Genomic DNA, 24,305 nt, shown 5'->3' with positions numbered 1-24,305 from the left:
GTTCTATGCTGCCCTTTGTGTCGATTCCTCCTCCTTGTGAAGAATGCCTGTCCTTTCCACATAGGCCCAAAGAACTTCACTCTGGGTCTACTTCAGGTGGAACAAATCAGCTTTAGATCATGGGGCTCTACATAAGGTTTCTTCTGTGGAGAAAGTAGTAACGCTGCTAAAAATTGTTAAGCATGAAAACTTCCAGGAAGATTTGTTCCAGTCCTGACTGGCCCAAGTGAATACACCAGGGATGCTGCTCTTTCTCAGGGAGGACCCCAAAGATAACTTCTCTGATGTGGTAATCAATAAAAGGGTTTGTTAGTCCCTGGTCTACGAAGCATCTGGGCCTTCAAAATTCTAACCCCACTACGGTCCAGAGGCATGCTGATCCTCCTGGGAGCTAAGAGCTGAAGTCAGGGTACTGGCCCTGCCGCCTCCAAACTTAGGGATCATCATGCCTTGCTTGGATAAAGCCAGAGTAAGCTCGGGGTGTCCTGAGGGGTTAGGACCTGTGTGCATCTTTCTAGGACCACTCAGAGCTGAGGGCTGAGAGAGTGGGGCGTTCTTTTAGTCTGTGGGAACTATGGGCTTCGGGGCGTATGGCCGGGCATTGCCCGGAGCCCAGGAGACCGCTCTCCATCGGGACAACTGTCCCATTTCCCTATGGCTTCGGTCTTCTCGACTCTCCCGAGATGCAGAGAAGCCTGCCCTAATAGAACAGGGCTGAGGAGCCCGTGCCGGGCGCGCTTCGCACCAGATCTGGCTTCGGACCATAATGTCTTATCTTGCCCCACAAAGGGGCCAGCCGGCGCCATAGCTACTGCGGATACCTGCCGAATCCTTCCGGGAGCTACTGGAGAGCTACCACTGACAGATCAGTCTCGCGCTCAGCCCCAGGAATCTCTTCGGTCGTTAAGCCCCGCCCCCATGGCTCGTCCAATCCAGACCCAGCTCCCGGGCTCCGCCTCCACGTACCTTATCACCACTTCCGGTTCGCTCCCGGAAGTTGCGCTGTGGAGCCAAATTTGAAGCCCGCGGGGACGCGGGGGCGCGGCCGCGAAGCTGGACCTGTCGAGGTTTCCTTGGCTGCCTGATCCCCTTTAGATCAGTCGTCATGCCTATCCGTGCGCTGTGCACCATCTGCTCCGACTTCTTCGACCACTCCCGAGATGTGGCCGCCATCCACTGCGGCCACACCTTCCATCTTCAGTGGTGAGTGACCACAGTGGCGGGGCCGGGCTCTCGGCCTTGTACGGCTACAGAACTCGGGGGTGTTGGGTCCCCCGGCGGAGCCCAGACAGGTGATTAAGACGGCACTAGACTGATTCCCACGGTAGGTACCCGACCTGAGCAGAGGCGGGTCTGGGCAGGCTTCCCGGAGGAGGTAACAGCTGAATTGAGTCCAGGGAAACAGAGTTGGTTCGGTGAAGTTAAAGTAGGGGCTTCCTTGATCCGCTAGCAGAGAGATGTGACTTCAAAATTATTAGTCCGGGCAGAGGTGACTTTCGCCAAATTAACGAGGGCTTTTATTTCTTTGAGATAACCTGGTAGGCCTCTGGCTATCCGACTTGTGGTTTGGTTGATGGTTTGGGATTATTCCACCCAGAGTCATCTCGTTGGTCGGACTCAGTGTATTCACTGACGCCAAGAATATCAAGATAACGTGGAAGGAAGGGCAAGGGGGCACCTGGATGGCTCAGTTGGTTAAGCACCTGCCTTCGACTCAGGTCATGATTTCAGGGCCCTGGGACGGAGCAAGTCTGCTTCTCCCTTGCCCTCTGTGATCTCTCTCTCTCTCTCTCTCAAGTAAGTAAATAAAATCTTAAAAAAAAAAAAAAAAAAAAAAAAACAGCCAAACAAACATGGAGGGCAAGGAGGTGCTCCCTAATCCAGCCATCCTACTGACCCTTTGAATGTACAGCTGGTGAGGAAAGATTCCCTTAGCATCTGTGGACTGGCTGATTCAGAGCTCTTTTTTTAAAGTGAAATATAATTGACATACCATATTATATTAGTTTCAGTTGCACAACATATTGATTTATCAATTCTGTACAATAGTCGATGCTTACCACGATTTAATTGTGGTCACTGTCTGTCACTATACAGCAGTATTTTTTAAAAGATTTTATTTATTTATGGGGCACCTGGATGGCTCAGTTGGTTTAGTGACTGCCTTCATCTCAGGTCATGATCCCAGGGTCCTGGGGTCCAGCTCCCCATCAGGCTCCCTTCTCAGTGGGGAGTCTGCTTCTCCTTCTTCCACTCCCTCTGCTTGTGCTCTCTCTGTCTAATTAATTAATTAATTAATTAAAATATTTTATTTTTTTATTTGAGAGAGAGAGTGAGAAAACTGCAGAGGGAGAGGGAAAAGCAGACTCTGCTGCGCAGGGAGTCCAGTGTGGGGTTTGATCCCAGGACCCTGGGATTCTGACCTGATGGGAAGGCAGACACCCAACCTGCTGAGCCACCCAGGCACCCACCATACAACAGTATTATTGATCATATTTCCTACGCTTTCCTTTTCATCTCCATGACTTATTTATTTGTTTGTTTGTTTGTTTTTTAAATTATTTTATTTATTTATTTGACAGAGAGATCACAAGTAGGCAGAGAGGCAGGGAGAGAGAGAGGAAGGGAAGCAGGCTCCCTGCTGAGCAGAGAGCCCGATTCGGGGCTTGATCCCAGGACCCTGGGATCATGACCTGAGCTGAAGGCAGAGACTTTAACCCACTGGGCCACCCAGGCACCCCATGACTTATTTATTTTATAACTGGAAGTTTGTACTTCTTAATTCCCTTTATCTATTTCCAGAACTTTTCCATCATTCCAAACAGAAACTGTATCAATAAATGACAACTCTCCATTATCCCTCGTCCCCATTGCCCCCCAAACCTCTATTTTACCCTCTCTCTCCTTGAATTTTCCTATTCTGGGTATCTTGTGTAAGTGGAATCATACAGTATTTGTTCTTTTGAGTTTTGCTTACTTCACTAAGCATAATGTTTTCAAGGTTCATCCATGCTGTAGCATGTATGAGAATTTCATTCCTTTTATGACTAAAACTCGATTGTACGGGAATACCACATTTTTTTTTTTTTAAAGATTTTATTTATTTATTTGACAGAGAGAGATCACAAGCAGGCAGAGAGGCAGGTAGAGAGAGAGGAGGAAGCAGGCTCCCTGCTGAGCAGAGAGCCCAATGCGGGGCTCGATCCCAGGACCCTGAGATCATGACCTGAGCCGAAGGCAGCGGCTTAACCCACTGAGCCACCCAGGCGCCCCGGAATACCACATTTTATTTATCCCTTCATCTGTTAAAGGATGTTGGGTTGTTTCCGTGTTCTGGCTACTATGAATAATGCTACAATGAACTGGTATAAAAGTATCTGTATAAGTGCCTGCTTTCCTTTTGGGTTACATCCAGAGGTGAGATGACTGGATCATATGGTAATTCTATGTTTAATTTTTTGAAGAACTGCTTTACTGTTTTCCACATTAACTGCACCATTTTACATCCCCAGCAGCAATGCACAAGGGTCCAATTTCTCTACATCCTTGTCAACACTTGTTATTTTCTCGTTTGTTTTTTTTTATAATAGTTATCTAATGGGTATTTTTTTTTAATGTGTGTGTGTTTACAGCTATCAACTTCCCTTTTAGCATGCTTTCACTGAATTCTGTAAGTCTTGGTATGTGGTCTTTTCATTTTCACTCATCTCAAGGTATTCTCTAATTTCCTTTATGATTTCTTCTTTGATCCATCAGTTATTTAAGAGTGTGTTAATTTCCATGTATTTGTGAATTTTCCAGTTTTTTTTTTCTGTTACTGGTTTTCAGTTTCATTCCATTGTGATCAGAAAAAACACTTTGTATGATTTTAATCTTTTAAAATTTATTGGTACTTGTTTTGTGGCCCAACATATGTTCTATCTTGGAGAATGTTCCGTGTGCACTAGAGAAGAATGCATACTCTGCTGTGATTGGGTGGAGTATTTGTGTGTTAGATCTAGTTGGTTTATGTTGTCTCAGTCCTCTATTTCCTTATGATTACCTGTGTGATGATTCTATCCATTATTAAAAGTTTGGGTTATTGACCTCTTCAACTTTTATTGTATAGCTGTCTATTTCTCTCTTGAATCCTGTCCAATTTTCTTCCATATATTTTTTTTGGCTCTGTTGTTAGGTACATGTGTGTTTATAATTGTTATTTCTTCTTGTTGGATTGTACCTTTTATCAATATATAAAGTCCTTCTTTGTTTTTTGTACCTTTTTTAACTTGAAGTCTATTTTGTCTGACAATAACATAGCACTTCAGCTCTCTTTTTGTTACCATTTTTTTACTTATCCTGCTTGGGATTCATTATGGTTCTCTAACTTGTGGAATGGTTTCTGTAATTAGTTTTGAAAAATTATCAGCCATTATCTTTTCAGGTCTTGTCTCTAGTTTATTACCTGTTTTCTTTTCATATTAGTTTCTCATTTGTTATAACAAATTACTACTAACTTGGTGGTTTAAAACAACACAGATTTACTATCTTGCAGTTCCAGAGGTCAGAAGTCCAAAATGGGTTTACCAGGTTATAGTCAATGTTTGTAAGTAGATATATGCTTTTCTTAGCTCATGGCCCCATTTTCCATCTTCATTTCTCTCTGTATGACTCTGACACCCCTGCTTCACTTAGGGACCCTTGTGATTACATGGGGGCACACCTGGATAATCTCCCTGTCTCAAGGTTTTTGTTTATTTGTTTGTTTGTTTTAAGATTTATTTATTTATTATTTTTTAAAAAAGATTTTATTTATTTATTTGACAGAGATCACAAGTAGGCAGAGAGGCAGGCAGAGAGAGAGGAGGTAGCAGGCTCCCTGCTGAGCAGATAGCCCTATGCGGGGCTTGATCCCAGGACCCTAGGATCATGATCTAAGCTGAAGGCAGTGGCTTTAACCCACTGAGCCACCCAGGACCTAACATGGAACCTAATATGGGGCTCTATCCCTGATTCCCCTGGGATCAGGACCTGAGCCGAAGGCAGACGCTCACTCGCAGACACTCAACCGACTGAGCCACCCAGGACGCCCCCTGTCTCGAGATCCTAAATCACATCTGCAAAATTACTATTGTCATATAAGGTAAAATATTCACAGTTTTGAGAAATTAGGGTATAGACTTCTTGGGGAATGTGCATAATTCTACCTAATACTTTTTTTTTGGAACTCCTTATTATATGTATGCTAGAGCTTTTCACATTATTTTCTAGATCTTTTACCATCTCATATATTTTTCTTTTTGATTCTTAGTGTTTTTTGTGACCTGTCTTTTCATTTTACTAATTCTTCAACTGTGCGTAAACTGCCATTAAACTCATCCATTGAATTCTTAATTTTGGCCATTTTTTATTTTTGAATTTCTGTTTGGTTCTTATTAAATTCTGCCATGCCACCTTTTATTCTGTAGTTCTCTACTGATATATTTTTTTCTTTTCTAAGATAAACTCTACCCCTACCACAGGGCTCAAACTCAAAACCCCAAGATCAAGAGTCACATGCTCTACCGACTGAGCCAGGCACCCCTCTACTGATATTTTCAGTCTTGATCTTTATTTCCTTAGCATGCTGTGTTACATTGTGTCTGACAATTCCCATATCTGAAGTCTTTGTGTGTATGTTCTGGTTTGCATGCGTAGTGCTTTTTCCCTTGCCTATTTGCTTTTTTAAAAAACTAAAACGGGAGCACCTGGGTGGCTCAGTGGGTTGAGCCTCTGCCTTCGGCTCAGGTTGTGATCTCAGGGTCCTGGGATTGAGCCCCGAATCGGGCTCTCTGCTAGGCAGGGAGCCTGCTTCCCTACCTCTCTCTCTGCCTGCCTCTTTGCCTACTTGTGATCTCTCTCTCTCTCTCTGCCAAATAAATAAATAAAATCTTAAAAAACAAACAAACAACCTAAAACATTTACTTTACGTAATTGGAGTCATACATAATATATCTTTTGTATCTGGCTTCTCTTCCTCCATGTTATGTGTATGTGATTCATCCATAATGTTGTTCTTAGATGTAGACTCATTCTCATCGCTGTACCTGGGTACCTTTGAATTTATCTCATGCCTAATATATGGAAAAGTATTTAAAGAAAAAAACAAGCCTGGGATGATGATATTACCTTCCAGAAAGGACTCTGCTTCTCCCTGGTCCCTGGTGGGAGAGTCTACTAGTAGGAGACTAATTAGAGTTTAAGGCTTGAGGTTTTGTTGGACCACTCAGATAGATGAGGTGAAGCTGGACTGTGTTTTGCTTTTACCACAACTTGCATTTACTTCTAGTGTACCCTTACTCTGAAAGTGTAGCCCTTTGGAGTCCTAGCTTAAAGTGGGGGTGTTATTGGAATCCCTATCTTTGAGGGACCCTGGGCTTTGGCTGCTGCTCCGTCCTAGTCAGAGCCTGGAATGTTGACAAAAGAGCAGCTCGGGTCAGGACGGCCACACCAACAGGGCCAAAAAAGGGCCGACTGGTCAGAGTGTTTGTACCAGTGAGGCCCCATGGGATGTGCTGTCCCACTGTGATACTACACTCCTTTGTGGTCAGGCATCAGGTTGAGGAGGAATAAGTCAAACGCTGTTGTGGTCAGGGTGACTGCCTGGCCTGTACGTCTCTGCCCAAGCAAGGGCTCACCAGTCTGCTTCTCTTCTTCCCATTCCAGCCTAATTCAGTGGTTTGAGACAGCACCAAGTCGGACCTGCCCACAGTGTCGAATCCAGGTGAGGGTGATGGGGTAAAAACACCTTTTCCTTGCCGGGGAGGAGGAATGAGAAAAAATCTCTGAAACTGAACAATATCTGACCTTTTCGGACTCTCATGGTTTGAGGCTGATTAAGCCTAACTTGTGCTTTTGAGTGGCTCAGGAGACCTACTTGTGTCCAAGAATAGCTGGCAGATGGACTTGTTGCCCGGGCTGGTCTTCACCTAGCTAAATTTGACCTCCTTCCTTGCCTTTCCCCATCCTCAGTGCCCAGCACCTAGAGTTGATCTGTCTTTTGAACAGTTACCACATGGGTCTATGGTGACATGACTTCAGAAACCACCAAACGAGTGGCACCAGCGTGGAGCACCTGTAGGGTTACAGAGCTCATCTGATTCCAAGTGATGTGCTGTGAAAAGTTAGGCCTGAGAACAGTCCTGGCTCCATGTTAAGCAGCATGTCCATTCCTGTCGGCCTTGCACATGACCCAGCTATACAGTCATACTCTCTCTTGTCCTTTCATCCAGGTTGGCAGAAGAACCATTATTAATAAGCTCTTCTTTGACCTTGCCCAAGAGGAGGAGAGTGTCTTAGATGCAGAATTCTTAAAGGTACCTGGGATTTATGTCATTCTACTGCACTGCAAGCCCTCTGAGAATTTACTCTCTGTTCCCTCCCAGGGTGGGTGTGTAAACTGTGGAGATAGAGTCTAGAGGGAGATTTGTAGAGGTTTCAAGGCAGAGGGGAAGAGAGCAAAGGAAAAGTGATGATAAAGACCCAGTCATTGGAGAGATACACTGTTGGGGAAGAAGGGAGCCACGTGACTGTGAGCCTTTACTGTTGGGATTTCAGAGCGATTCCCACCAAAGGCCAGAGTGTCTCTCCTGAGGTTCTCTCACCTCGTGGAGGTTGTGCAGCCATACTTCCCAGCCCACCTTGCTGCTTGGACCGCTAGAAACCGATCAGAAAACTCTTCTAGTCCTCAGCCACGGAGGATGTGTGGACCCACTATTCACAAACCTGGCTGTGACTCAAAACTGTGGGGAAGCTTGGTATATATGCAGTTGCTCGAGTCTTTCCAGAACCAGGAATGGAGGGCAGAACCACTGGAATCAGGATGTGAGCCAGAGCAGAAACCCACCATTCCTCCTATACTTCTTCCCTTCAAGTCCAAGATTTAACTTTCTTTGTGTACCGGGGGGACTGAATTGGTCAAAACCTCTTGAGGAAGTGGGATTGGGATTCACAATGCACCTGGACACGAGGGTTCATTTGCTGGGCATCTGTCAGCCCAGGGTTCATTTGGCCTTGGCCCCGGGTTGCTGTGATGTCCTTGGAACCTTCCTGCTTCAAGAACGTGGAGCTTTTGTGCTTAAAGCCAGCACGTTCATCGTCATGGTAACTGCTCCTGGTTTTAAGCTGCGTCTTCCCTGTGATAAAGACAACAAAGGCAGCTTCCTTTCTTTCTGGCTTTCAAAGCCAGATCTAAGAGACAGAGAGGCAGCATCTTGAGTAGTCTGGAGCACGGGCTTGCAGGCACCTTGCTTAAGTGTAGGAGGCAGGCAACTTGGGGGAGCTTTGGGTTGGTGTCTGTTCTCTGGCAGCCCATGCATGCCCTTCTCTACCCACCATTTGCTCTCCAGGATATTCTGCCAACACGGAGCCACCCAGCCACCAAAAGCTTTTGTCCTGGAGTCCTGGGTGGGGGATTTTGACAGAAGGGAGCTCATCCCTCTACTGAGGCTGGTCTTTAGTATTGGTCACCAGTGAAATTCTGAGTCTCATGCTGACCTGGAAAGGGTGATCTGGGGGAAGCTTTGCCTGAATTCCATCCGGCACCACCATGAACCCTTGGTCAAGCCTTTCAGTTCTACAGTGCCTGGTTTTCCTGCTTATGGAAAACTTCTCTTGCCCATGGGGGTGTTGAGTGCTCCGAACTCCTGAATGGGAGCTGGACTCATTTCTGCCCCAGCCTCTCAGTGGCTCTGTGGCAGTGGCTCTGTAACTTAACGCCCGGGCTTTGAGAGGTTCATTTGACCCTCACAATAGTCTGGTTAGAGCCTAGCACGTGTGAGGTTTCATCCAGAGACACGAAGTTGTCCTAGCTTACCTACTTTATTAGGGTTGGAAGATTCATGGTACACAGAGCCAGCTCAGAGCTTGGAGAGAAGTAGACTGTGGAGCAAGCAGGACCCGGGGTAGAGGGAAGGAGTGGTGACCCAAGGTCCTTAGCCCTCCCAACTCTGTGTCCCCAGTCAGTAAAGCCCAGAGAGTGTAAGGGCCAGCACAGGGCCAAGGAAGTGATGGAAGCCTCTGCTGTGAGACTGATCCCGCAGGTCCAACTTCACTTCTCTTGCCCCTTTCTGGCCCCTCTCTTGCCCTGTTCTGCCTCCTTCCCTGTCCCAGGGTCTTGTACTTGAGATCATTTTCCTCCATCTTACCTACTTTTTAAAAAAAGCATGGAGCACTGGGTGTGGTACAAAAACAATGAATACTGTTATGCTGAAAATAAATTTTAAAAAATGATTAAAAAAAAAAGAACAGAGATAAAAAAGCAAGATGTATCTCTCCACTGTGGGCCTAGCTTGGCCATGACATATATCAGGGTCTGTGCCTCCCTGGACCTGCAGGCCTCATTGTCCCCTCCTGGATCTCCCTGCGAGCCTTTGGGATGCTGTGTGGAAGCCAGGTATGATGCCTTTCTGCTTCTTATTGTGGATATTGCCTTGTAGAATGAACTGGATAACACCAGAGCCCAGCTTTCTCAGAAAGGTGAGTTAGTAAGAGGCAAGGGGTCCTGGGAAGCCCCTGACCTAGGTGCTTGGGGGAGAGGCCCTGGGAAAAATGGTTCCAGCCTTCTGGTAAAGCTAGGGGCTCTCCCTGCTTTGTACAGCCAAGGGTTTTGCCAGCTCTTGTGATTGGCAGGAAAGGGGAAGAAAGGGAGGTGCCTCAAGCTGTGCACCTAGGCCCGATGAGCTTTCTCTCTTTGTCTGAGGACAAAGAGAGAGCCCCAGGACTGGGGCTGGGAAGGGACTACCAAATGGGACAGACTATTTCTAGGAGAGAGTTTGGCTGCTGAGTTTCGTAGGAAACCTGCTTGAGTTCTAAGATGATGAATTAACTAGACTCTTGGGAGTGGAGAGCAGTGAAATCTTTACTCAAGTAGTTCTAAGCAGCAGAAAGAGGGTCTCATTCCATGCATGAAGAGACTCTGGCTTAGCTTCCCTGGCTTGGTGTGTGCCAGAGAGAGAAGCAGGCCACCCAACTTGCTGACCAGAGACTTGTTCCTTACGTGGTTCTGGGGTGTGGTGCTGGAGCCCAAGGGCTCAGGTTCTTACACTGATGAGTGAACAGGCCTTCCCCCTTCTCACCCCTGCTGCAGAGAAGGAGAAAAGGGACAGTCAGGTCATCATTGACACCCTGCGGGACACGCTGGAAGAGCGCAACGCCACTGTGGAATCCTTGCAGAAGGCCTTAGACAAGGCTGAAATGCTGTGCTCCACCCTGAAGGTGGGTCCCCAGGTTCTGTGGGCACAAGTCAGTTGGGCTCATCTTCTGCTTCTGCCTTGGTCATGACCTCCGTTTGTGCTGTTATAAAATGGAGGCAAATCCCTTCTTCCCCAGGCCACCCATATTGTACCCATCCAGCCCGTAAACAAAGGGTCACATTGGCTGTGCTTACAGATTTTGCGCCAGGTAGTATGAAGAGGTGAGGCCTTCCCGGCGCTTCTCGGAGGGTCAGCTCAGCCAAGACCTCAGTGAGGCTGGACCTTGTTTCCAAAAGTGGTTTGTACTCCACTGATGAAGCCAGACTGAGGAACCTTCCATTAACACTCTAGTCCTTGGCTGGGCTGCTCTCTGGAGCCAGATCAAACAGCATCCCAGGGAGGAGCAGGGGGCCTTTGAAGTCAGATGTGCTGAGCTGACCGGGCAGATCAAAGCCTGCAGAGCAAGGCGCTCTAGACCCAGATGAATTTTGTATCAGGCTGGGTTGGTGAGCCTCTTGCTCTCTAAGGGGCATGAGGCGATTGATCTGAACCTGCAGTTGATGTTCTGGCCTCGTAAGAAGGAGCAGTCCTTGCTGGATGCCATTTGAAAGGGAATGGGAGCCATCTTTGTGAACAGACAGAGCCCCAGGGTGTTCGTTGTCTCTGTTCCTGCTTGGTGGCTGGGCTGGATCACCTGGCGTGGCCCGTGGGAGGGAAGGAGTGAATCAGTACTTGACCGCAGAGCGGGCATCTTCGATGACATTCCCAGGTCAGAGATGGAGTGCTTTTGTGCTGAGGGCAGCCTGGCCCACTGCCTCTGGTCCAGCTCTCCTATCCTGATGGGTAACTGTCCTTGGGTCTAGATGATGGATAATGAGACCTGGATTTGTGTTTCTTCAGCTGCATACACGACATGCACCCTGAGCCCTTAAGCCATGGGACCTCAGCAGCCCACAGTGGGCCTCTAGATAGTGGGATGTGCCTGGGTTAAGACACATCTCAGGAGGAAGCAAGCAGGGAGGTGAAGGAGCAGCTGGTGTAGGGCGTCAGAGCAGAAAAAACACAAGCCAGAATGGGGCCCAGGAGCCTTTCTCCCACGGGACTGGGGACACACGGTTATTGGCATTTGGAAAAGTGGACAGTTCCAGAGTAGAGTTTTCAGGATGACTTTAGCTGTGGTGCCTGGGATCCTCCAAGCGACAGGTGGGCATGGGTGTGTTTGCTGTGCAGAAGCAGATGAAGTACTTGGAGCAGCAGCAGGATGAGAGCAGGCAAGCCCAGGAGGAGGCACGCCGACTCAGGACCAAGATGCGGACCATGGAGCGGTGAGCCTGACGCTGGGACCACCCTCAGCTCATTCCTCCAGCCCCGGGCCCAGCTCTTAGGACTGCAGTGGGGCTTGGATCACTTCCATGGCTCAAATCTCCATCCGTCATGTGGAGCTCAGGCCAGCGGGGGGTCCTCACTCGGCCTCAGGGGGCTCCTCCACTTGCCACGAGGCCCCTGGCCTCAGTCTTCCCCCTTTCTGTTGCCCGTGGCCCAGTGACCTGGCAGGTCTTTGGCTCCAGAGACCCTTCTCCAGGGATCCCTGATCTTGAGGACCTGTCAGCACCCGTTCTTCCCCAGCAGCATCCCTGCAGCTACGTTCAGCTCTGTTGCGGGGCCTTTCTTTGAGTAGACCCGCCTGCTAAAGCATGCTGGCAGGCCAGGCTGTCACCATAGCAACAGCAGCAAAGGAGAGCAGAGCTGCACTGGGTACCTACCCATCAGCCTCCAGATTCTAAATGTCGTGGGCTGGGTGTTTTTCAGGATTGAGCTCCTGCTCCAGAGCCAGCGACCCGAGGTGGAGGAGATGATCCGAGACATGGGTGTGGGACAGTCAGCGGTGGAGCAGCTGGCTGTGTACTGCGTGTCCCTCAAGAAGTGTGTACTCTGGCCCCTGTGGCCCAGTCCAGGAGCTAAGCCATGGCACCCTCTCTGTTGCCCATCTCTTACAAAGCAGAGCAGGCTGAGTAAAGGGGCAGGCTCTGGAGCTATCCTGCCTCAGTTGAACCATGACCCCACCTCTCACCATGTGGCTAGGAGTCAATTTCTTAGCCTCTGACCAGCTTCCTGCGTGGGGATAGTAATAACTTGCCTCATTGGGTTACTGAGAGAATGAGTGTGAAGGGAAGTGTTATTCTTTTTTTATTTTTAGATTTTATTTATTTATTTGACAGAGATAGCAAGAGAGGGAATACAAGCAGGGGGGATTTGGGAGGGAGAAGCAGGCTCCCCACTGAGCAGGGAGCCCCTTGTGGGGCTTGATCCAAGGACTCTGGGATTACAGCCTGAGCTGAAGGCAGATGCTTAACTGACTGAGCCACCCAGGCACCCCAGAAGTGTTATCGCTAAGCAGACTGGCACCATTCTCTGAGCTATAAGCCCCATCATGATAAATGGAGCCTGTTTCCCATCAGCACTTACCGACTCTGCCTAACTTGAATCAGAAACTTTGCTCAGATTCGCCACTGCTGTGGATGTGAGGTTGTGGAAAGGGGCCACATGGCTGACAGGTGCAGAGGATCCCAGATGTCTCCAGTGAGGGCCAGGTGCTATAGGGGCCTCTTCCTGAGACCCTAGTGAGGGCGAGGCTTTCTGCATACCCTCTCCAATCACCAGGGCCTGCAGGACAGGCAGGGAACAGAGACTCCCCCCGCCCCTTGCAGGACCCTCCGCAGCCCCACCCTGTTGGGCTCAGGGGTCAGAGTAGGGAGGAGACCTGGCTGAGGGGACAGCCTGGGCTCTATGTTTGTTTGGTGCCAGGGTGCAGTCTGACCAGCAGGGTGCCCCATTCTGACATCCCTTTTCCTGGCTCCCTCATAGAGAGTATGAGAATCTCAAAGAAGCTCGGAAGGCCTCAGGGGAGCTGGCGGACAAACTGAAGAAGGACTTGTTTTCTTCCAAAAGCAAGGTAACAGTGGGGAACCAAAGGTGAGGGGCGTGGTGGCTATCCTTTTGTCGTGCTGGTTCCTGTCTCCTGAGCACAGGCGTGGGCCCTGATGGTGCAGCAGACTCCATGGGGCCATTGGGTGGCCCACAGGGACTGGTTACTGGGCCCCAGCTCTGGCTCTGTGGCTTGTCCACTTAGGGTAGCTGGTCACGCAGGCATGCCCCCCACCCCCGTACATGTACATTCACTATGCCCTCTATTCTCTCTGGCCTCTGGCACCTCTCAGCTGGCTGGAGAGCACAGATCCTGAATGTGACAGTGTCAGAGGCCTGCTTTTGTTCCAGGCCCAGAGTAAGAGGAACATACTTGGAACCCGGTTCTTTCAGCACAGCTGCTTTATCTCTGGGCCTGGTGCCTCCATGGGATGTTGGGTGTAGAACACAGCCCTAGTTCCCAGGCAGCTCCAGATGGACACGGACAGGCCCCACAAAGTCAGGGTCTCCCCGTGTGTCCTCAGACTCTTCTGGACCCGGGGCTCCCGTGAGCGTGCGCTGGGCAGTAGCAGGTGGGGGCAGAGCACGCGGCCGCCTGCTGGCCTGGTCTTTACTCCCTACACTTTCTTATAGTTGCAGACAGTCTACTCTGAACTAGACCAGACCAAGTTGGAGCTGAAGTCGGCCCAGAAGGATCTACAGAGTGCTGACAAGGAGATCGTGGTGAGGGACATCCCTGGCCAGACGGGAATGAGGGGTTGTTTGTGTGTCCTCCGAGAGCCTAGGAACCTATGTCCCAGTCTGTGGCGGTGGTTCTGGGTTCCCTGCATCCTCCTGGCTCAGAGGGGGTCAGGATTTGGAGCCTGGGCCTCCTCAGTAGAGGACAGACAGCACCGTGGGTCTTCTCCTACAGCCTGTCCTGTACCTATATCCCCAGGGACGTAGCCTCACCACAGGAGAGGCTTCACCAGAGAGGGGTTCTGAGACTGGATGATGCCAGGCGTTCGGGATGTTGGAGGTTCAGGCCTTGCCCTGCTCCCAGTGGGCTTGCCTGTTGTGCATGTCATCCATGTCCTTGGCGGTCTCTCGGGGCTTGCTGCCTCAGCCTTCCTTTCACACTCTTCTCTTTCCTTCCCCAAGAGCCTGAAAAAAAAGCTAACGATGTTGCAGGAAACCCTGAACCTGCCACCAGTGGACACTGAGACTGTCAACCGCCTGGTTTTAGAGAGGTTTGTTGACTTTCTGGGGTGTGCAGGGGTCATAAGCTGGAAGAACTCCCCAGAAAGGGTCTTCACTACTCCTGGCTTTGGTTGGGTGGGTGGTCCGTGTGGGCCTGAAGGCTGTGGGCCTCCTGCCCTGGGACATAGCCAAGATGTAATTGGCAAACAGCTTTGAGGCAAGCTCTGGGCTCTGACAAGGTAAGGTCGGCCAGAGAGGACCTAGGGACAGGCAGGGAAGGGACAGGAGGGTTGACTGTCTGCACGCTTCCTGTTTATGGAATGCTTACCAAATGCATCTGTCTGCCCCAGATTCTGAAACAAACATGAAACCAGTCACCAAAATAAATTCCCCGCTGCTCTCAGGAATGTGTGCTTTAAAGCTGCCGGCAGGGGGAGCCAAGAGGCAGAGGGATAGGCGTCCCTGCCAGGACCGGCTGCCCATTCCTCCTGAGTGTTTCACAGAAGCTGACCAGCTAAGAGCCCCTCAGGGCTGTCCTGCCTAGCTGCCCAGCTGCTGGCCCAGACGGAAAGCACATAAGCCAGTGGCCCAGACTTTTATTTGAGTCACTTTTCAATGTCCTTTGGAAAATCATTATGCTCCTTCTTCCTCACATACAATCAATTGCTGGAGTCTGCCTGGCTAACCTCTGTGGTGCCTCCTGTCCGGATACCCGGCCACCACCTGAAGGTGAGGATGGTGACCATCCTCCAGCTTCTCCTGTCTGCCCAGGTTATCAGCTCCTGGGCTTCACGTCATTGCCTCTCCCACCAGACACTCCCAGACCTCTCGGCACTGTACCTGAGGCACTCGTGGAACCAGCCCGTGTGCACACACCCGGCGATGAGTAGACCGGGAGCCACATCTTGCTCTGTGTTCCTCACACGAACTTCCTTACACAAACATTCCTCACCGGGGAGTGAGTGCCAACAAGCCAGGGTCCTCTCATTCTCATCGTACCTTTAGTTCTTCAACCGTACTCTTCCCTTTTTACCTCAGACCCTCCAGCGTCTCCTCATGGAGCTAGAGCTGCCCGCCCACCCGTCTGGGTTGGACTGAGTAACAGCTGTGGGAGTGTGATTTTCTGTGAGGTCCAGTGTGTTGCCGATTTGGACAAACTAGACTCCGTGTCTGGTCCTTCCTCTCTACTCCACTCTCAGAGCCCAGTGGCCACGGCGGCTTGAAAGCCCAGGTAGCACAAGGGCTCTGTCAGGAGCCTGGCTTGTGGAGATCTGATAGTCTCAAAGGCCATCTCATGTGGTCAGGCATTTAGAACTCAAACTGCCTCAAGGCAGGAAGTAAAAATCCTTTTTCTAGGCTGTCACTCCAGGCTGCTATCTACAAGCTCCACCGTGCTCCCTGCACTTCCCACTCCGTGGGCCTCAGGGCATTTCCACACACTTGTGCTCTGTGTCTGGCATCCACAGTGAGGGATACCTCCAGGCTCCCTGGGACTCTGCATACCTGCTTTTGCTTACTTTCTTTACCACTCTGCACCAGAATGAGGCCTAGACTTCTGTAGCAGGTTCTCACTGAGGGCGCACTGTGTGTCAGGCCCTCTCAGTCCTCTTTGGAGCTCGTGGTCCAGTAGGGTAGACAAACTGGGGGGGTCAGATGGCGAACCCCCAAAGCCCCCGGCCATGACAGGCCACGGGGACAGGCCAGATCCCATGACAAGAAAAGTAGTGCTTATGCCATTTGTATCTAGAGGTTTCAGTGAGGGCTAAGCTCCGGCTCTTGGGGCCGGGGCATGTGGGAGCCTCCAGGGTGGGCAGCCCGGGCTGCCGGGTGTAGTGGGGTGTGGCACGGCTGCGGAGAGCGGGGTGTGATGAGGTTTATTGACCCTCTGGGGTGGGAGATAGCAGCAGAGGACTCGCTGGGGTTGGTAGATAGAGGCAGAATTAACAGATACTATAACAGTGTTGCTGCGAATGCTCTTGGCTCCTGCTTTATGCTGTGGCTCCCAGAGGGGAAAGCAAAGCAACCAGCATGGCATGGATTTGAGGTGGATTTGTGCAACCTTTGTTTTCACTTGCAGGCAAGAAGGGTAGAGGCTCCAGGGACCTGGCCAGGGAAAGGAAGAGATAGTCCAAGCTTCCCACATTACTTACCCACCCAAATCAGTGCAGGTAGTTTGCTTTCCTCCGATCCTCATGCCCCAGTGAGCTCCCGGCCAGGGACTCATACCCTCACAGGACATCCCTCTGTCCTTGAGCAGTGGGAGTAGGGCTTTGGAAACCCCCAATGACAAGGTCCCTAAAGGAAGGATGTTCTTGGGGCTGCCCTGCCACTCCCCGGAGTTGTCTGACCACAGGAGCGCCACCAGGCCTGGGTAGGCTGGAAAAATCCTAATAGCTGCAGTTTTCTAACAGAATACTACCAGCCCTTATTATAAAGGCAACAACATACTCATCATTGAGAATTTGGAAAATACGGGGACGCCTGGGTGGCTCAGTTGATTAAGCAGCTGCCTTCGGCTCAGGTCATGATCCCAGCGTCCTGGGATCGAGTCCCGCATCGGGCTCCTTGCTCGTCAGGGAGCCTGCTTCTCCCTCTGCCTCTGCCTGCCACTCTGTCTGCCTGTGCTCGCTCTCTCTCCCTCTCTCTCTCTGACAAGTAAATAAAAATAAAATCTTTAAAAAAAAAAAAATAAATAAAAATAAAAAGAGAATTTGGAAAATACGGACTTAGCACAGAGGTCGCTGTTGACATGTGATATATTTTCTTCAAGTCCTTTCTCTCTGTGTGGGGAAAGGTTGAGGGGAGATGTGTGTGCACCAATACTGTACTTTCCATAGAATTGTTTTCCCAAATTACAGTGGCAAAACATACCTGACAAAATTTACCAGCATTTTCAAGGGCACAATTCGATAACATTACATATGTGATGTGGTTTCATCTCCACCAGCCACCTCCGGAACCCTTTTCATCTTGAAAAACTGAAACTCTATACTCATTAAACAATAACTTCTATTTTCCAGCCCCCAGCACCCACCACTCTACTTTGTGTCTCTATGATTCTGACTACTCCAGATACCACATTTAAGGGGAATCATTTGGTATTTATCTTTTTGTGACTCGGCTCGTGATGTCCTCAGGGTTCATCCATGTTGTAGCAGGTTGGACATGTATAGCACATTTTGCTTATATGTTCGCTGCTGGCCGGACATCTGGGTTGCTTCCACCTTTTAACTGTTGTGAGTATGCAGCTATGAACATAGCTGTGTGGATGTCTCTTTGAGATCCTGCTTTCAGCTCTGGATGTATATCCAGAAGTGGAGCGGCTGGATCATATGGTAATTCTATTTTTAGCTTTTCGAGGAACTGCTGTACTATTTTACACGACAGATGTACCATTTTATATTCCCACCAACAGTACACAAAGATTCCAATTTTTTTTTCCAGGATTTTATTTTTAAGTCATCTCCATACCCAATGTGGGGCTCGAACTCATGACCCCGAGATCAAGAGTCACCTGCTCCGCCCATTGGGCCAGCCGGGCACCCCAGGGTTCTAATTTTACCACATGTTCACCTACACTTGTTCTTTTCTGTTAGTTTGGGTTTTTGTTGTTGTTTCTAGCAGCCATCCTCCTGGGTGTGAAGTAGTAGCTCATGGTAATCTTGATGTGCATCACCCTAATGACCAGTGACGTTGAGCATCTTTTCATGGGCTTCCTGGCCATCTGTAGATCTTTTCTGGAGAAAAGTCTATTCAGGCCCTGGGCCCAGTTTTGAACTAGCTTGTTTGTTTTCCGTTATAGGGCTTCAGTTCTATCTATCTATATTCTGGATTTTAGTCCTTTACGAGAGAGATGATTTGCAAATAGTTTCTTCCATTCTGTGAATCACCTTCTTACTCTGTTAACAATGTCTTCTTTTTTTTTTTTTTTTAAGATTTTATTTGTTTATTTGACAGAGACAGAGACGGCAAAAGAGGGAACACAAGCAGGCGGAGTGGGAGAGGGAGAAGCAGGCTTCCCATGGAGCAGGGAGCCCGATGCGGGGCTCAATCCCAGGACCCTGGGATCATGACCTGAGCCGAAGGCAGACGCTTAACAACTGAGCCACCCTGGCGCCCCATGTCTTTTTTTTTTTTTTTTTTTTTTAATTTTATTTATTTATTTGAGAGAGAGAGAGAGAGCATGGGAGCAGGGGTTGAGGGACAAGCAGACTCTGCTGCAAGCCCAGAGCCCAATGGAAGGCTCGATCCCACGACTCCCAAGATCATGACCCGAGCCAAAACCAAGAATCAGATGCTCAACTGACTGAGCCATCTGGGTGCCCAAAAAGTGTCTTTAGATGCACACAATTTTAAATCTTTTTGGAGTCCAACTTGTCTGTTTTTTCTTTTATCACAGAGTTTCATATTACTTTTTAAATGTCATGTATGAGCATTTCCCCATGTTATTAAGTTTACTCTCCAAAAACATGAGTTTAATGTCTGCATCATATTTAGGCTGTGAAAGTGCCAGCCCTCTGGGGAGTCATTTGACCATTTCCAAAATTATGCCATTTGCCGTCTCCATCAGTCTGTGGGCACATCTCTGGCCCCTTGCACTACATTCTGACAAATTAAGCTATTTGGTCAAAACGCAGCCTTTTGTTTGTACACTTGGGTTTTGTGTGTGTTTTGCTTTCTTCCTTCCATGTCTTGAAGACTTTCACTGGTCCCATGACTAAAGCACTAAGCCAAGTGGTTTTTTCCATAGAGGTTCAGGCTTCCTTGCGGGGTGGCCCTGAGCCAGATGTGGGCTCCAGACCCCTGGAACCAGGCCATCTCTGATGCTTCAGGGACTGTTGTCCTTCTGGACTGCCACGGTGGTCCAGAGTAACCAGGCCCACTCTGCCTATAGCCCAGCCCCTATGGAGATGCTGAGCCTAAAGCTTCGCCGACCAGCCTTCGGTGAGGACATTGACCTTAATGCCACCTTTGATGTCAACACCCCTCCATCCCAGGCCTCCAGCATCCATCATGGCCGTGCCAAGAAGCTCTGCCAAGAGATAGCACGGTAAGTAGTAGTCCCTGGCCCTGTCCACAGCCTCGAGGGAGGATAATGAAGAGGTCTCTGCTGGCCCTGCCCTTGTCACTCCAAGTGGCTGACAGGGCAGTGAGGGTCACCTGGGGTTGGCCATGACTTTGGTTCTGACCACCTCTTGTTCCCTCTCCTGAGTTCTTCTCTTGCTTATCGTAGTCATCACTATCACCCTTTAAGCAAATGTGCTGTAATGTGAGTTGGAGAGAACACAGGGGTCCCAGTAGGGTCAGGTCTGGGTTGATGATGCTGGGGGATATGTGTGCTCCCCATACCTTGAATGCCTGCCCACCGGCCAGGGACTCTGAACTTCCTCTTCTACTGTGTGCCTCTTGGGCTCATGCTTAGGACCATCTCAAATCATGGAGCCCAGGACTCTACCACCTAAGGGGGTATCCCATGGAGCAAGTATAAGAAACTGTGGGGAGCTGCAGGGGTTGGGTGGGACCTGTACTAGGGGTGTAGAGGACTGGGAATGCCTCCACGGACATTCCTTAATCAGAGACTTTGGAGATGAGAGAAAGAAATCAAGGTGTTAGGCAGTGAAGGTGGAAGACTACTGGGGAGAGGGCAAAATGGAGAGCCAGCTGGGTTCCCCATCTCTCCCCGCCCTCAGGGCTGGAGATACCTATGTCATACGGGGTCAGGCATGGTAGCCATGGAAAGCAACCCTTGGGCATATGGGCTGCCATCGGGACTTACAAGTGCCTAGGGCACTGGTTTCTTGATGTTGTCTCTTTTGCTATAAAGGGTAAGACATTTCTATCATCTTTAGGACCTAAAGGGAGGGTGGGGGAACCCAGGATGTTTCCACCTTGGATCCACCTCCCCAGGGCCAAACTTGCAACAAGTGGAGACTCTTCCCATGGTCATCATGTAGCCTCACCACAGGCTATGAGGGCAGGAGTGGAGGGCTCCAGAGCTGACAGGCCCAATCTTGGCTCTGTCCTCATGGCTTTGAGAAGCCACATGGTCAGAGCTACGTTACCATCCTTTTACCCACCTGGGTAAATACCAGGAGAGAGTATTCAGCTGCTAGTGTCCTCAGGAATTGGATGGAAATACTGTGTCTAGTTCTGGAGCTGGGAGTGAATGGTCATGGCCTGGGCCATGATTAGTTCTCCTCCCAGACCCTGCCTGCACAGATTATCTAGGAAGATGGCCTAGCCCTGTGTAATGAGAACACTTTCTAAGCTTTCAACCAAGGGTCTTATGGAGCTGGTGGCCCCTCTCTGGGCAAATGCGGCTAAGCCTTAGCTCACAAAGTGCCTTCTGCTTGTATAGACATGACTGGGTTTCCTCCTGTGGGTGGTGAATCAGCGGGGCCTCCAGGCCCACAAAGAGCCCAGGACATGCTATGGTGCCTGAGGCCTTGAGGAGCATTGGAATTGGCTTGGCTCCAAGTGGAAGCCACAAGACTGGAAAGTGTTTCAACTTCCCCCTCCCCACTTTGGCAGCTGTGATCATGTCCAACTGTTCAGAGATCTGCACGTGGGGTGGGGCTGACCAAGGGGCCTTGCCCAGCACACCACCATTACAGAAGCTGTGCCCCGTGGTGGCTCCCTAGGGCTGTGTGCTGAGCCTGGTTTGCCTGGCCTTGTGTCTTGCTCACCTGCCTCTTGCCTTCATGTCTCGCTCTCGCAGCTCTCCCGTTCAGGACATCCCCAAGAAGATGGCCAAAGGCCCCAAGCAGGTAAGGCTTCCCAGAAGAAGTCAGGCAGTCGCCATCCAACCCTTGCCAGGACTGAGTGTGAAGCTGGGCCGCTGAGGGGGCAGGGTCTTGCCAGAGACCTCTCATTCCTGGCCCAGGACTGAAATACTTCGGAACTACCTGGGAACTCTTCTCATTATCCTTTCTGCATCCGGGTGAGGTGCCAGAGGTCCTGGTCCTGTTCCACTGCCGCAACCCAGCCCCTCCTTTGCTGCCACCGGGCTCATCAGGTCTGGCTTTGGGGTCTGCCCTCCAGGAGTCCCAGCTCTCACTGGGCGGCCAGCGCTGTGTGGGAGAGCCGGATGAGGAGCTGGCCAGTGCCTTTCCTGTCTTCATCCGGAATGCCGTCCTCGGCCAGAAACAGCCCAAAAGAGCCAAGGCAGAGCCCAGTCGCAGCACAGATGCAGTGAGTATGGCTTCCCACAAGGGGCAAGTGCCAGTGCTCTTTGGTGGCCAGCCCCCTAGCCTATTAGCCTGCCCACTCACTTCTTCCTTCTGCTTTAGGTAAGGACAGGCTTCGATGGGCTTGGAGGTCGGACAAAATTCATCCAACCTGTATCCTTGTTCTGTAACATTGGGCAGAGCTGAGCTAGCCACACCATCCCTCACCTGTACCCCAGCCCCCAGCCTGGCAGTGGCTACAGCCTCAAGTGTGCAGAGCTAGACCTCACTCAGAGTAGAGCTGCCCAGCCCTCAAGCTTAAGCCTTTGCTGCCCAGTCTCTTCTTTAGGCCTCTTCCTTGACATCTTCTTCAGACGGACACGTCTACGATCCGCCCACTGCCTGTGAAACCCAAGCCCAAGACTAAGCAGAGAGTGGCGGCGAGACGAGTGCTCCCTCCCTCCCAGGCCAAGCTGGACACCTTCCTGTGGTAGTGAAAACAGTGAGCCAGATCAATGGCCAGATATTGTGCCTCCAAGTTACAGGCCAGGACTGGCTCTGCAGGGGGCGTGGGGGGCATGGCCCCTCTTCCAGGACCAGCCCCAAGGGCAAGGGTAGACAAAAAGATGGGGGTGAGGGTGAGGCCCAGAAGCCTTGCTTTTCCTGCACTCACCCTGCCTGTCCACCCCCCCCCACCCCAACTGGGTCTACCATACTGGGCCTACGTGTGGCTCCTTGTTGAAGGCTCCTGTTTATAGCCAATGTGCCTGGGCTGCTGCTGGTTCTCGAGACTAAGGTCTTTTGTTGACTGTGTGGACCAAAGTGCCTGGGGCTTCTTGGGCAATTTCAGCCTGCCCAAGCTTCTGCCTACTTCTGACTTGCTGCTAGGCATGGCCAGAGCTGAGCAGGATGGGGATGGTGATAGGGAGAGGATGGTTGGGCAGGGGAGGGGAGATTTCTATGTAAAATAAAAAAGATAGAATCTTTTCTTCATGGCTCTGGGAGTATAAATTTGTATCAACCTTTGACAAACCATTTGGCATAATTTTCTAAAATGGGAGCTTCACCTAGACTCAGACTCAGTAGCCCTACCCTGAGGCATGTGCCCCCTCATAGGGCACCAGGAGACCCCAGCAGGAATGAGATCACTGTAGTTTTTTTTTTTTCCTCTAAGATTTTATTTATTTATTTGACAGAGATCACAAGTAGGCAGAGAGAGAGGAGGAAGCAGGCTCCGTGCCGAGCAGAGAGCCTGATGCGGGCCTCGATCCCAGGACCCTGGGATCACGACCTGAGCCAAAGGTAGAGGCTTTAACCCACTGAGCCACCCAGGTGCCCCTAAATCACTGCAGTTTTGTCCACAGTCTCTAAGCTGGGCACAGACCAAATGCCATAGGCTGGAAAGCAATTAGGTAAACAGGTATAGCCGTACAGGGAACTCCCAGCAAGCAAAATGAATAATCTGTGACTTTTGGGTCTTAACTTCAAGAGTACTTTCTCCCAGACTTCCCCTTGTGACCTCTTTCTTGGCTGAGGTCTCCTATACTTCTCTTTCTCACTACTGCAAGGGGGTTCATCTCTCTCCACAGGGCCCAGCATGGGCCTGGCACAGGGAATGAAGGTAGGTGCCCATGTGCTTCATGCTGAGCACGCCCAGGTGCCTCCAGCGCATCCAGAGGGGCCACACAGAGAGAAAGTAATGCTCTTTGTGATGGGAGCCAGATTCTTCTGTTGCCGCCTTGAACCAAGGAGGTTTGGTGAGGAGAAGTGCAGCATCAAGTTAGGGGGCCCTCTGTGGCTGCCTAATAGGCTTTCAGGCCAGCTGAGTGATCTTAACAAACTCCCTACCTCTCGGGGTGTCTCCACTCCTTTAAACTGGGGACAATAGCCCTAACCTCCCAATTGTGGGAGCCTGATGAGTCAGCTTCACAAGATGAGAACTTACGACCCTGAGGAAATAAGTCAGACTCCAAAGACAAATACTGTATGATTTCACCTAAATTAGGAATCTAGAATGGCTAAATTCATAGAGACAGAAGGAGAATAGAATTGAGGTTACCAGGAGCTAGTGTGAGGAGAAAAGGAGGAGTTAATGGTTAGACAGTTTCTGTCGGGTGATTTGTTTTCTTGCTACATAAACTTCCCCCAGCCATTTATTTATTTTTTTTTAAGGTTTTATTTATTTATTTGACAGAGATACAGCAAGAGAGGGAACACAACCAGGGGGAGCGGCAGAGGGAGAAGCAGGCTTCCTGCTGAGCAGGGAGCCCAACGTGGGCCTCAATCCCAGGACCTTGAGATCATGACCTGAGCTGAAGGCAGAAGCCTAACAACTGAGACACCTAGCAAATTGAGCTGGGTGTCTGGGTGGCTCAGTTAATTAAGCATCCAACTATTAATCTCAGCTCAGGTCTTGATCTCAGGGTTGTGAGTTCGGGCCCAGCATGGAGCCTGCTTTAAAAAAAATTTTTTTTTTTTTTAATTCCAGGATAGTTACATACAAGGTTATATTAATTTCAGGTATACAGTATAGTCATTCAACATTTCCATACATTACTCAGGGCTCATTGCAATAAGGGTAATCTTGATCCCCTTCACCTACTTCTCCCACCTCCCCTCTGCCTGGGGTGATTCTAAAGTTTTAGAAATAGATAGTGGTGATGGTTACAAAATAGTAACAAAACTATGCTAGACCTAAATGCAAAGACATGGAAGGAGCCATTGTAATCAACTATTTCAGAACTCTGCTACCAGATCAGACAACTGGGAAAGTACTTGGTAGAGGAAAAGCGGGGCTTGACCCAGCCACTGTCCCTCATTCCTC

General features: G+C 49.9%; 1 protein-coding gene across 2 annotated transcripts; it reads left to right on the top strand.

Moving 5' to 3' along the window:
* The first annotated feature begins 1,024 nt into the window (after positions 1-1,024).
* On the top strand, positions 1,025-22,422 carry LOC111144343 (TRAF interacting protein). Of its 2 annotated transcripts, none has more exons than XM_022498600.1 (15): positions 1,025-1,203; positions 6,685-6,742; positions 7,251-7,334; positions 9,456-9,495; positions 10,106-10,233; positions 11,442-11,536; positions 12,021-12,134; positions 13,077-13,164; positions 13,770-13,859; positions 14,277-14,365; positions 19,210-19,365; positions 21,034-21,082; positions 21,357-21,506; positions 21,605-21,655; positions 21,856-22,422. In XM_022498600.1, the coding sequence occupies exons 1-15, from the start codon at positions 1,106-1,108 to the stop codon at positions 21,973-21,975; spliced, it is 1,410 nt and encodes a 469-aa protein (XP_022354308.1). In that variant the 5' UTR covers positions 1,025-1,105; the 3' UTR covers positions 21,976-22,422. The 2 variants fall into 2 exon arrangements, with proteins under 2 accessions (XP_022354308.1, XP_022354307.1); XM_022498599.1 differs by having other exon boundaries at positions 21,261-21,506.
* Positions 22,423-24,305: the final 1,883 nt, after the last annotated feature.

The sequence above is a fragment of the Enhydra lutris genome, unplaced genomic scaffold (genome assembly GCF_002288905.1).
Source record: "Enhydra lutris kenyoni isolate GAN:26980312 unplaced genomic scaffold, ASM228890v2 scaffoldscaffold10, whole genome shotgun sequence".
NCBI lineage: Eukaryota > Metazoa > Chordata > Mammalia > Carnivora > Mustelidae > Enhydra > Enhydra lutris.
This window is presented reverse-complemented; position numbering and strand designations above follow the sequence as displayed.

Coding starts and splice junctions, on each gene's coding strand:
- LOC111144343 (XM_022498599.1), top strand. CDS start 1,106: ATGCCTATCCGTGCGCTGTGCACCATCTGCTCCGACTTCTTCGACCAC. Junction 19,366..21,033: donor CTCTGCCAAGAGATAGCACG/GTAAGTAGTAGT, acceptor TCGCTCTCGCAG/CTCTCCCGTTCAGGACATCC. Junction 21,656..21,855: donor GGACAAAATTCATCCAACCT/GTATCCTTGTTC, acceptor CATCTTCTTCAG/ACGGACACGTCTACGATCCG.